Here is a 13,109-nt window from a genome sequence, read left to right as displayed (position 1 = left end):
TTTGAGGATTACTCAGGAACAAAGTACTTTTCCCACAGTGAGTTCTTACATTTCACTCTTTTCTCTACACACCTGATGAATTTGCTTTAATTTTGATAAGTCCCTCTGATTACAGGTAATTGGCAATAAACTTTGATGTTTCTGTTTTGATGGTATGATCACTATTGCAGATTTCACTGCTAAGAGTTGGTGAAATGGGTTGAGAGACCTCTAGTTGAAAATTTCTCAACGATTTTGGACTGAATTGTGACCTCTGTCTCTATTCTCTCTGGTTGAGGTTTTAACAGAAACATTTTGTCTCCAAGTGAAATGTTGTTCACATGAAATTTTTTTTTTTTGCTTGTGTATTTCAAGTACATTTGGCAATGTGAGCCCCCTGTGTTTTTCTTATTCTCCTTATTTGTGTTTCTGACAGTTGGCAGCTTCAGTTCATTCCATCAGAGTTCAGAGGCCAGTTACCAAAACCATTCGCAGAGGGACCACTGGCCACCCGGATTGTTCCTACTGACATGAATGACCAGAACCTAGAGGAGCCATCCAGATATGTAAGGGCATTATTCTCCTTTTACTGCTTTGAAAAGAGTTCTACCCTTAAAATCTGTTGGCATACATAATAGAGCATTGATGAAATGGGACTTTTTTAGAAAGTGATTTCTTTAGGGTGAGGGATATAACGACTTTTGTTGAGAAAGGATGAACAGTATCATTTTTATTTTCAAATGACCTCCTTTATTTTCTATGTAAAATATATAATTCAACATATTTTCTAAACTGGGCTGGAAAATTTCCTGTGTTTAATTCAAATCATCATCTTGAAACACATTCTGCAGCTCTTATCACTCCTTGGTCCATTAAAATGCTTCATGGGGAACTTTCAAGTTATAGGTGGACCTTTGACCTAATTATTAGTATACTCTGGTTTTAGCAAGTGGACAGTCAGTGAAGGCTGTTCTCACACTGAGTCCATGAAGCAATATCTGTCAGGGCCGTGCTCTTCTACCCACTCATCTTTACGCACTTGGAGATCCCATGTGGATTTTATTTCAGTTCCTTCGAAAGATGACACTTTTGTCATTTGATACCTGTAAAATCTTTGATTGTGGAAAAGGTGAGAGCAATAAAGATTAATGTTCCTGGTTCCCAGAGACAGTAAAGGACTATTTTGTAGAATTATTAGAAAACACATTTTTTGGCAACCTATCTGTTAAGAAACATTTAACAATTTAAATGTCAAATAAATTTCATTTAGATTTTCTTATGTCATATACTTAAAGTGAAATATCAGGACGTTCAGTTCTCTTCCAAAGCAAACCTGCAGCCACAGCTGGCTTTTTGTCTCCCAGATTGGGGCAGGTTATACTTCCACAGAGACCCTCAGGGTTTATGAGTGAGATTCTTACTGTGTGAACTTTCGCTTATAAGCTATGAAAATGGACATGATAAAATACAAACTTGGCTTGGCTCCCTGAGAAGGTGACACAGGTATTCCACTAAGTGACTTATCCTGTAGCTTCCTTCTAACTTAAGCCTCTGATTCCTGTAACAGTGACAATACCCCTGGGCAGTATGTTCTGTTGCTAGTCATTTTTATTTTAGCTGCAGATATTCTCCTGCGAGCAGGCTTTGATGTACAGGGGATCACTATGGGGACACTGGATAATCAGAAGGGTAGGAGAATACACTGTGATAGGGGGAGGATATAATAAATTCAGAGTGTTGTTGTCACAGCTGTAATTTGGGAAGAGATAGTATAGGGTAGTAAAAAAAAAAGAGAGCATGGACTTTGGAGTCAAGTAGGCCTGAATTCTAGTCCCAACTCTGTTGCCTACTTTGATGACATTGGGCAAATTAGTTAACATCTGTGTTTAATTAATTTCAGTTTTTGTCTGTGAAGTGGGAATAACCTTACCTACTTTTGGAAGAAATAATAGGAGATTGGATATCATATCTGTCTGTCATATATAGCATAGTGTCTGGTACATAGTTTTTCCCACATATGTTCTTAATTTGATAATGGTGTATTTGATGGATTAATTTTATTGCTCCCCAACTTGATTTTTATTACAGTCTGTCCAGATTCAGTGTTGCTTTTTCAATCCCAGTGACTTTGCTTATCTTGGTGACAGTGCCTGGACTTCCCTTGTCTACCTTCTTATACTATCAAAAGTCTTTCTCTCTGAAGCCTTTCCCAACTATTAAAGTCCACAGTGGGCAGTGTCCTTCTTTAAACGCCTTAAATATTTATCTGTATAACTCATTTAGCCATTTAATTTTGTTGTCTTATGCTATTTAAATATTTCTGATGTGTATGTCATATTTTTCACTATCAGATTGTGAGTGCTATGGAGAGAATGACTGCACCTTATTTCTTTTGTATTCACCATAGTGGCTAGGATAGTGCTGTGTATCTAGTAGTTAGCCTATACATGCTTTCTGACTTGAGAGATGAATATTTATCATTGTTGAGATAGTGATATTGAGAGAAAGCTGGCTATAAAATCTTCAGTGGCTTACAGGCACATGGAAAGATGCTCAGCATCGCTAATTATTAGACAAATGCAACCAAAACCACAGTGAGGTATCACCTCACACCAGTCAGAATGGCCATCATCAAAAAGTCTACAAATGGGACTTCCCTGGTGGCGCAGTAGTTAAGAATCTGCCTGCCAATGCAGGGGACACAGGTTCGAGCGCTGGCCCGGGAAGATCCCACATGCCGCGGAGCAACTAAGCCCGTGCACCACAACTACTGAGCCTGTGCTCTAGAGCCCGCAAGCCACAACTGCTGAGCCTGCATGCCACAACTACTGAAGCCTGCACGCCTAGCGCCCACGCTCCGCAACAAGAGAAGCTACTGCAGTGAGAAGCCTGAGCACCTCAAGGAAGAGTAGCCACCACGTGCAGCAACGAAGACCTATGCAGTCTGAAAAAAAAAGTCTACAAATAATAAATGCTGGAGAGAGTGTGGAGAAAAGGGAATCCTCCTACACTGTTAGTGGGAATGTAAATTGGTGCAGCCACTATGGAAAACAGTATAAAGCTTCCTTAAAAAATTAAAAATAGACTTACCATATGATCCAGCAATCCCATTCCTGGGTATATATCCGGAAAACACAAAAACTCTAATATGAAAAGATACATGCACCCCTGTGTTCATAGCTGCACTATTTACAAATAGCCAAGATATGGAAACAAACCAGGTGCTCATCAACAGACAGTTGGCTTAAGGAACTGTGGTACACACACACACACACACACACACACATCCAAATATTGCCATTTGCAGCAACATGGATGCTTAGTGAAGTAAATCAGACAAATACTATATATCACTTATATGTAGAACCTTAAAAATAATACAGATGAATACAAAAACAGAAATAGACTCACAGACATAGAAAACAAACTTATAGTTACCAAAGAGGAAAGTGGGGGTGGGGAGGGACAAATTAGGAGTATGGGATTAACAGATACAAACTACTATATATAAATAAGCAACAAGGATTTACTGTGTAGCACAGAGAATTATATCCAATACCTGTAATAAACTACAATAGAATATAATCTACAAAGAAAAAATGGAATTACTGTGCTGTACACCTGAAACTAATAAAATATTGTAAATCACCTATACTTCAATTAAAAAAAAACTACAGTGGCCTGTTGTACATTTCTTAAGGTTTGGTCACAGGTTGTCTCTGGTTAGATCATATTTCCATGTTCTCCACTACCAGATACTGTTAAATTTAAGTGACTATATTAGCTTTACCCAAAAGGAGAAGATTTTCTAGAATACCTATAGGAGTCACCAAAATGCTGGCTGGTAAAATCAGGGACAAACAGGTCCTATATGTGTTCTGAGTGTGTAGTGTCTGTCACTGTGCTCATACACCTTTCTCTCTTTGGATTTTCCTGCATGGTGGGGGAAGTGCCCTTCAAATCCAGTCCACTCACCTTTGACACTTTGGAAAGAGACACTTGATGGCTTACTGTGAATTCCACACAAACTATGATCAGGGATTAATTTCTTTCAGTTAACTGTTTAAAAAGGTATTTGTTTTTCTTTGATGATAAAAGTAATAAACACTTGTGTAAAATAATGAAAGCTATCAATAAAAAAAATCAGCTATAATCAAACTACCCCAATATTAAATCACTGTTACCATTTTGATGGTTTTTTCTTTCACTTTTTTCTCTTGCATTCATATATGTATACGTATGTAAATAAAAATCTCAATTATTTTGAAAAATAACATAGTTCTTTAAGAAACGGTGCCAGGATCAAGACTAGTGACCAAATAATTTTGGTCTCACATTTGGCCAAAATGTGAGAGCACACGTTGTAGTACGTTTATGTTTGTTACTTCTGGTATCAGCCCTGGTTTTAAGTATGGGTTCGTTCAAAAAGGCAAAATAATTATGTTCTCTGTCTTTCCTGAGCATGCTAAATAGCAGCATTATTTTTATTTGCCCTTTGGTTCTGAGTGACAGGTTTTAGCCAACTCTTGGCTTCAATGCTAAATGATGTTGTCTGTCTCCTATTCCTAGTCTGAGTGGAAACTAAGAAACATGCATGACCTCCTGTATTTCCCTATGCTCTTTTACCTCTGAGTTTATCAAGAATTAGGAGCGAGTGTTTGTAAAGGCTCTTGGTTTCTACTGTATTGTTATAACTATACTGCAGCAATAATATTTTTTCGCTGCATATTCTTTCATGATAGATACTGAGTAGCTATTGAACAGGTGTTATTATTCAATGGTACCTGCCAAGATTTTCTGCCAGAATCAAGGTCTGAATTTAGAAGGTACATTCAGTGTCTCCTCTTTACTTCTTGACAAATCCAAATATTTGTTCACTGTTTCAAGGTGAATGATAACCTTCTGTTTCCAAATCTGGTGTCTGATGTGGGAGCTGCTTAGTCAGTGGATGGAGTTTGGGGTAAAAAACACACGTTCAGGAGGGATCTTACAGATAAAGACTTTTCCCTGACTTTGACTTAATGCTTAAGCAGATTTTCAGGAAGCTTTCCCATCTGTTACCTTTGAAAAAATAAAACTGGTCATTGATTAATTTTTTTCCCAAATAGTAATATAGTCAGTTCTGCTATAACGTGATATACAATTGCCAAAGATAATTGTGTGGAAAACCACAAGGCTTGTGGGAAAAATGGAGTTAGGGACACAATACTCAAAAACTTTGTCAGTGACACATAAAAAAGATAGGAACCTAATAAAAACCGTGGCATAGTTTTATATATGTTAAATGGCAAAAAGTACATAAATGCTACAATAATATGGCAGTTTACCTTGAAGAAGACCTCAGGTTGCTTCTTGAAGTGGCATTGGGAGGGCTGCAGCTTGTGAAATAAGGGTTATTTGAAACATGACAGAAAGCTGTAATACCAAATATGGATGATATGAATGGGTGTGGCTCATAACAGGCAGTGAACGGAAGAATCTGGGAGATAATTTGAGTGTGGGCTTGTATGCACTTTGTTTATTTCTGGGCTGATTGGTTCAACTGGGTGTAATTTTCTGGATTCATCTAGTTTTTCTTGTGGATTAAATGACACATAAGCAAACACAGAAATTGAATTGTGCTCACATTGTTCCCTAATATATCAATTGCGTTGGAACAAATTTGCATTTTCAAAACAAGTGTTACAATAGAACTGACTGTATATTCTTTTTCTTCTTTATCCCTGCCTTTACCATTTAACCAATGGGAAGAATTATGGTTTTGGAAGGGAATTTAAGGTATCATAAAGTTTATGATCTCTTCTTTTTATGGGTGAAAAAAATTGAGGCTCAGAGGGGTGGTAACCTGACAAAGGTTAGTCCTAGGATAAGAAACTTGGTTTCAGGATTCTTCAATATTCTTTTCACGCCTCCTCTTACTTCCAAGTTTATACCATATGGTGTATCACTTGAATATATGTTTTCATGCAATGGTTAATTGTTCTTTCATGTAACAGGGCTGAATAGACATCAAGTGGTTGAGCATTACTTTTTTTTTTGGCTGCGCTGGGTCTTCGTTGCTGCACGCGGGCTTTCTCTAGTTGTGGTGAGCAGGGGCTACTCCTCGTTGTGGTGCGCAGGCTTTTCGTTGCGATGCGCAGGCTTCTCATTGCGGTGGCTTCTTGTTGCGGAGGATGGGCTGTAGGCACGCGGGCTTCAGTAGTTGTGGCACGCGGGCTCTAGAGCGTAGGCTCAGTAGTTGTGGCACACGGGCTTAGTTGCTCCGCAGCATGTGGTATCTTCCCGGACCAGGGCTTGAACCTGTGTCCGCTGCATTGGCACTTGGATTCTTAACCACTGCACCACCAGGGAAGTCTGAGCATTACTTTTTTAAGAAGTTACTTTCCATTTCTAGAGCTCTATTACATGTATGCCAGGTACTTTATGTAGTAATCAAAAGAAATGATTGGGGTCTTCTCCCTTTTCTTTTTTCTCTCTTTCTTCTTTTTCTCTCTTTTAATCATTTCTCCTACCCTTACTGGAAGTCCTTATTTGAAGAGAAAATTAATTGCCCTGTAGATAGCCTTACTAATTTTTATTAGCCTTGAGTAGCAGAGCAAGCAGATTAAAATTGCTGTAATATGTGCAGTAGAATAAGATTGGAATCCACTCTGAATTTAAGTTAAGGCTGTTCACAATTCTTCTTTCAAATTAATTCACTAGTATCCATTGTGTTGGCATTTAGAAATGAAGTGATGTTTTCATGATCTTTAGTGATTGAATGACCCAAAATTTTTACCTGTGAGTTTACATTTTTATAGTGCAGTAAATTTTTACTTGTGAATTTAAAGATTCATTCAATAAATATGTATTTAGCAAGGCTTTATGGGAGACAATAAAACTATACGACAGCCTATGCCTCTGGGTGACAACTACTTTTTAAAATTTAATTTTAGTATATATCAAAGAAATGAAAATCCCAAAAAATACTTGGAATCTTTCCCTATCAGATGTTTCCTCCTAGGCCCCAGTGTTCCTATTTCAAAAAAAAGGGACTATCATAGGATAATATTGATGCCTGGCACGATGATGTAGTGGCAAGAGCACTGGGCTGGGAGTTAGGAGAGCCTATGATGCTTTTCTAGAATTCAGTGAAGTATATTTTATTCTTATATGATTTTATGAGTTTCTAAGACCCTTGAAATAGGTATGCATCTCTCTCATTTTCTGTAACTACATCTGAAATCCAGTTGCAGTGTTTAGATTTCAGCTGGTCCTGTTTTGTAATCAAATATTTCATGGTAGCAAATCTTATCTTGAAACATGATTTCTGGGCCACATGACCTCATGACCAGAGATGGAAGTCTGTCTGCTGTTTCTGTCCCAGAGGAGATGAGTATCTGTGTCATGCTACCTGAGTGTGATGTTTGAGAGTTGAGAAGACATGGCTGCAGACTCTATCCCTGGCAGAATCTCTGCAACAGCTGATGAGGAAAAGCTGTGAGAATATTTATTATTGCCCAATCCCCTTGGCCCACTCCTGCCCCAACAAAACGCACACCTTTTATTATTGATGTCTTGATCTCTGTCTCAGGCCTTTTATTTTCTTCTTAGATTCTATATTTTTGTTTACATCTGAGGTGGCATTAAATTGTCATCCTTAATATGTAATATCCTTACATCTTCCTGATAAGATGTAAACAATGTGATATCGATTATCAGTAAATTCGTTTGAATTCCCCTCCCACCACCTTTCTTTTTCTTTTGGTTTAGACGTGCCCATATTTTCTTCTTCAAAGCTTCTAGTGGATTGTTAGAAACTGAAAGAAGTCACATTTCCTTCGGAGTGATTCTTAAATGCTTGTATTTTACAAAGTTTTATACTAAGACATATTTTTAGCTTCGACAGCTGGTTGATATGTAGCCTGTGACTAATGAAATGAAACACATTTTTGTTTCACGATCATGTGTTAATGTCACCCTACAATTTTGTTATTTTTGATGCAAGAAAGAATGATTAAATCTGAAGAAACAAAAAAATGAGCTATTTGGTTACAATTTAAGTTAAATTTAAATCCAGCTTTTTGATTTTTGAATTGTATATTATGTGGTTATGGAGTGTGGTCTCAGATTTTGCACTGAGACATTGATAAAATTGAGAGAAGAAACTATTCTTTCTGATTCTCTTAGAACTAAGGGGCAGTAGTCACTTGGTTTTACCAGGGATTCAAACTGAGAAATCTCAAACTATAAATAGTCACAGTAAAATAGAATATATAGCATGATCCAGATTCTATGAAGAAAAATCTTTATCTCCAAAGAGAAAAGCCTGGAACATAAACTAACAGGTTGATGTTGATTTTCTTTGGGTGGTAGGATTATAGGTGATTTTTAAAATGCATTTAAAAAATATTTTATAATAAATCATATTTTACTTTCATAAGTTAAAAAATTACCATAGATATCTATAGATTACTATAGATATCAAATCTTTGAAACTACTAAGATCTCTGGTAGGCTTTACAAACAGTACTTGGCATGCAGTCAACTGACCTCAGGTTTTTGTCTTTGAGCACAAGAACTGCCGACTCAAAATTGAGAGAGAGATTTTCTATTAAGTAATTTTTGCCTCTTAGCCTTCTGGCCTCATAAGTCATTTCAGTCATTATATCTAAGACTACTTTTGCTGCTCTTTCTGCAAACTAGATCTAGATTGCTTCAAAGAAATAAATTTGTTTACCTATTGCAAGCTATGAGGAAAAAAATTTTTTTTAAATCTAAAACTAAAAGAAGATGTTGCTGTGGCAAAGAAACTATATAAAGTAATATGTTCAATTCTTCCAGACAGGAGGGGAGTTAAAGAATTATATAAAAATGTAAATAAAATTAAATAATTTGCCTACTGTTGAGGTTTGGACAAAAGGCCTTGTCCATCCAGTGAGTGCCGGAGACCACCTGTTGGCAGGTGCATCCCCAAGCAGTCCTAGAGCACTGGCTAAAAAGACAGTGACCTGTAAAGCTTATCAGCACAATAACAGTGATCTCCAATCCTTTGTCATCTTTTTATTCTTAATTATTTTAAAATGTTTCTTATTTTGTTCCTTCTTTGTTTATTCATCCACTCATTATTTAACTTTTTATTGTTCTAGACTATGTGCTGAAGATGCAAAGTGACAAAAAACATAGTCTCCTGTCATTTAAGAAAAGTCCCTAACAAGTAAAAAAGGAAAGAAAAAATTTATGGGGATAGAAAGGAATTTGGAAAACAATGTAAGAACCAAAAAAAAATTTTAACTTTTATAATTAGTGTTCCCTGATAGGTTAAAAGAAAAGTTTGGGGACCATAAAACAAAAACATGTTTTGAGAAGGGAACAATCAGAGAATAAGAGTTCCTAGAAATGAAAAACAAGATAATAGAGATTTAAAAAATCAATAGCATGATTAGAGGACAAAGTTGAAGAAATCTTCCATACAGTAACAATGCAAAAACAGAACAAAAAAACAAAGAGATAGAAAATAGGAAAAGGAAAAAAGACCAGAGAATCCAGCTTCTAGCTAATAGGAGTTCCAGAAAGAGAGACCAAGTGAAATGGAGAAAAGAAAATTGCCCAAGAAATAATGTGAGAAAATTCCCCAAGAACTGAAGGACATTGCTTTTCAGAATGAAAGACCCCACAAAGTGTACCTAAAATGATGAATGAGAAATGATTCATACCAAGATGTACTAAGTACCAAAAGAAGTCAGCATGTATTATTTTTTGATAATTGAAACATCAAGAACTACCAGAAGAAAACATTGGAAGAGTTTTGAGTTGTTGCCTCTGGGAAGTGGGACCAGGGAATAAGAGTGTACTGCTGTTTTTCATAATAAGCTTCTTGTACTACTTAAATTTTGAACTATGCACATACATTATTTTGATAGACCTAAAGATGAATTTAGAAAAAACCATAAATCTTTCCCTCAGAGTTTAGTAGGAGAGGCAGTTCTAAAATATTATTCAGTAGTATAATGAATATCATAGTATGCTGTGGGAGCACAGAGGAAGTAGGAAGCACTCTTCCTACTTCTCTATTTGGGGGCAGCTTCACATAAGAGGTGGCAGGGGAGCTGGGTCTTAGAGGAAGATCGAGAGTTCTCTGGCAGAGGAAGGAAAGTGTACATTTCCGTCAAAGGGAACAGCACATGCAAAGCCTTGAAATATGAAAAAACATCGAGTGTTCAGGGGAAAAGAAATGGTTTGAAGTTTCGAGATTTTAAGTAATTGGGCAGAGCATTTTTATTTTTTTAATTTTTTTTTAATTTTTTTTTTTTTTGCGGTCCGCGGGCCTCTCACTGTTGTGGCCTCTCCCGTTGCGGAGCACAGGCTCCGGACGCGCAGGCTCAGCGGCCATGGCTCACGGGCCCAGCCGCTCCGCGGCATGCGGGATCTTCCCAGACCGGGGCACGAACCCGTGTCCCCTGCATCGGCAGGCGGACTCTCAACCACTGCGCCACCAGGGAAGCCCGGGCAGAGCATTTTTAATTTACTTCCCTGTTTCATTTATTCTCATTATCTATGTGTGTGACTGTGTTCTCTTATAAATTATACATTTATTTAAGGACAAGAGTTCACGTACCTCCACAGTACCTCACTCACATAGGGCTTATATACAGCAGATCATTTAAAAAATTTAACTAAAATACTCAAATAGCCCTTCATTTAGTCTTCTTGAACTGAAGAGAGGCCTCCGCAGACCTTGATGATAGTAGAAATTTAGACTAACTAGGATTTGAGCACTGTCATTCTTCAAGGTCTGGGTATATAGTCCAGTTAGTGTACTAGGTTACAAGCCCCTGGAGGGCAGAGATCATGTCCTTTCCATCACTGCATCACCCACATGGCCCAGCACTGACAGATACTAATTGAATGAACCTTTTCAGTATTCATTAACAGATGCCAGACTGAAAGAAATAAATGCTTCTGCTTCCTCTTGTTTTAATAGTGAGATCCTTAAATTACCAAAAACCCGGATTTCTATAGCTGTCTCTGCCTGCCTTTAGTAAGGAATAGAACTAAATAGGTTTGTGTTACCTACTAAAATGCCAAACCACTAAAAAGATTCGTATTATTGCCTTAATATCGTAGCATTTACTACAAGACTGTTTAGTTTATTTTTTAGAAAACAAGGTTGATATTTTCTTTTGATTAATATTGTTTCTATTATTTCTTCTTCAAGTCTCATCAACATGTTCAGTCTTCTCCATTTCTACTGTCATGTTGAAGGATTTTTATGAGTTTTGGCCATTCAGTTTATATTATTTGAGTTTGTTTTGAGAAAGATATACCCTTCTCATAGATAGAAGTTAAATAGTTCAGTCACATATACCATCCCCCCAGATCTTGAGGCTCCTTGCTGCTTTATTTTCATTTTAAAAAACTTTTTATTTTGAAATAACTATAGATTCACAGGAAGATACAAAGACAGTACAGAGAAGGGTACATGTACCCTTCATGCAGTTTCCCCCAGTGTACCTCTAATATAATTCCAAAACCAGGAAGTTGGCATTAGTATAGTTCTGTGCCGTTTTATCACATGTATAGATTCATGGAACCACCACTGCAGTCAAGGTACAGAACTCTTCCAGCACCACAAAGATCATCTTTGTACTACTTCTTCCTAGTTGCAGCGCACCTTCACCATCCCTAACCCCTGGCAACTGCTAATTTGTTCTCCATCTCTGTAATTTTGTTATTTTGAGAATTTTATATAACTGGAATTATGTAGTGTGTTACCTTACCTTTGAAATTACCTTTTCCCCCTCAGCATAATGCTCTTGAAATCCATCCATACTGTATCAGTAGTTTGTTCCTCTGTATTTCTGAGTGGTATTTGGTGGTATCAATATACTAGAGTTTGTTTAACCATTTACCTATTGAAAGACATTTTTGTTTTCAGTTTTTGGCTCCTACAAATAAAGCTGTTATAAATCTCTGTGTACAGGTTTTTGTGTGGATATACATTTTAATTTCTCTGGGATAGATGCCCCAGAATGTGATTGCTGGCTCATATGGTAGGTATGTGTTTAGTTTTTTCAGGAACTGCCAAGCTGTTTTCCAGATTGGCTGTACCAGTTCAAGTGATGTGTAGAGATCTTACCTCCTTTTGCATTCCTTTACCCTCCCCTGTTTATAATATAATTGTCTTAAATATTTCCTCTATGTATATTGAGAACCACTTTGGAACATGTTATAATATTTGCTTCAACCTCTAAACATAATTTAGAAAACTCAAGAGAAGGAAAATCTATTATTTTCATCCATATCCTTACTCTTTCTGTTCTTTCTTCCTTCCTTATGTGATTTCTCCTTTTATCATCTCCATTTTGTTTCATGAATTCCTGTAGCCATTCTTTCAGGGTAGGTTTGCTAACAACATATTTTCTTGGTTTTCCTTCATCTGGGAATGTCTTTTTTTTTTAATTGCAGTATAAGTAATTTACAATGTTTTGTTAGTTTCAGGTGTACAGCAGAGTGATTCAGTTATACATATATATTTTTCAAATTCTTTTCCATTATAGATTATTACAAGATGTTGAATATAGTTTCCTGTGCTACACAATAGGTCCTGGTGGTTTATCTATTTTATATATAGTATGCGTATCTGTTAATCCCAAACTCCTAATTTATCCCTCCCCACCCTTTTTCCCTTTGGCAACCGTAAGTTTGTTTTCAATGTCTGTGAGTCTATTTCTGTTTTGTAAATAAGTTCATTTGTATCATTTTTTTAGGTTCCACCTGTAAGTGATATAATATGATATTTGTCTTTTTCTGTCTGACTTACTGCAGGTAGTATGATAATCTTTAGTTCCATCCATGTTGCTACAAATGGCATTACTTCATTCTTTTTTATGGCTGAGTAATAGTCCATTGAATAAATATATATGCCACATCTTCTTTATCCATTCAGCTGTCAATGGGCATTTAGGTTGTTTCCATGTCTTGGCTATGGTAGATGGGTGCTGCTGTGAACACTGGGGTGCATGTATCTTTTTGAATTAGAGTTTTCATCTTTTCCAGATATATGCCCAGGAGTGGAATTGCTGGATCCTATGGTATTCTATTTTTAGTTTTTTAAGGAACCTCCATACTGTTCTCCATAGTGGCTGTAC

The 13,109-nt window shown here is 36.8% G+C and overlaps 1 protein-coding gene across 8 annotated transcripts in view; it reads left to right on the top strand.

Moving 5' to 3' along the window:
* Positions 1–13,109, top strand: part of ALG9 (ALG9 alpha-1,2-mannosyltransferase) — a 98,273-nt gene that overhangs the window by 36,751 nt on the left and 48,413 nt on the right. For all 8 annotated transcript variants that reach the window (XM_049714093.1, XM_033434624.2, XM_004273417.4 and 5 more), the window contains one exon: positions 416–545. In XM_049714093.1, the coding sequence (XP_049570050.1) occupies positions 416–545 (130 nt within the window). The remainder of the gene's footprint in view (positions 1–415; positions 546–13,109) is intronic.

The sequence above is a fragment of the Orcinus orca genome, chromosome 8 (assembly GCF_937001465.1).
Source record: "Orcinus orca chromosome 8, mOrcOrc1.1, whole genome shotgun sequence".
Classification (NCBI taxonomy): Eukaryota; Metazoa; Chordata; class Mammalia; order Artiodactyla; family Delphinidae; genus Orcinus; species Orcinus orca.
This window is presented reverse-complemented; position numbering and strand designations above follow the sequence as displayed.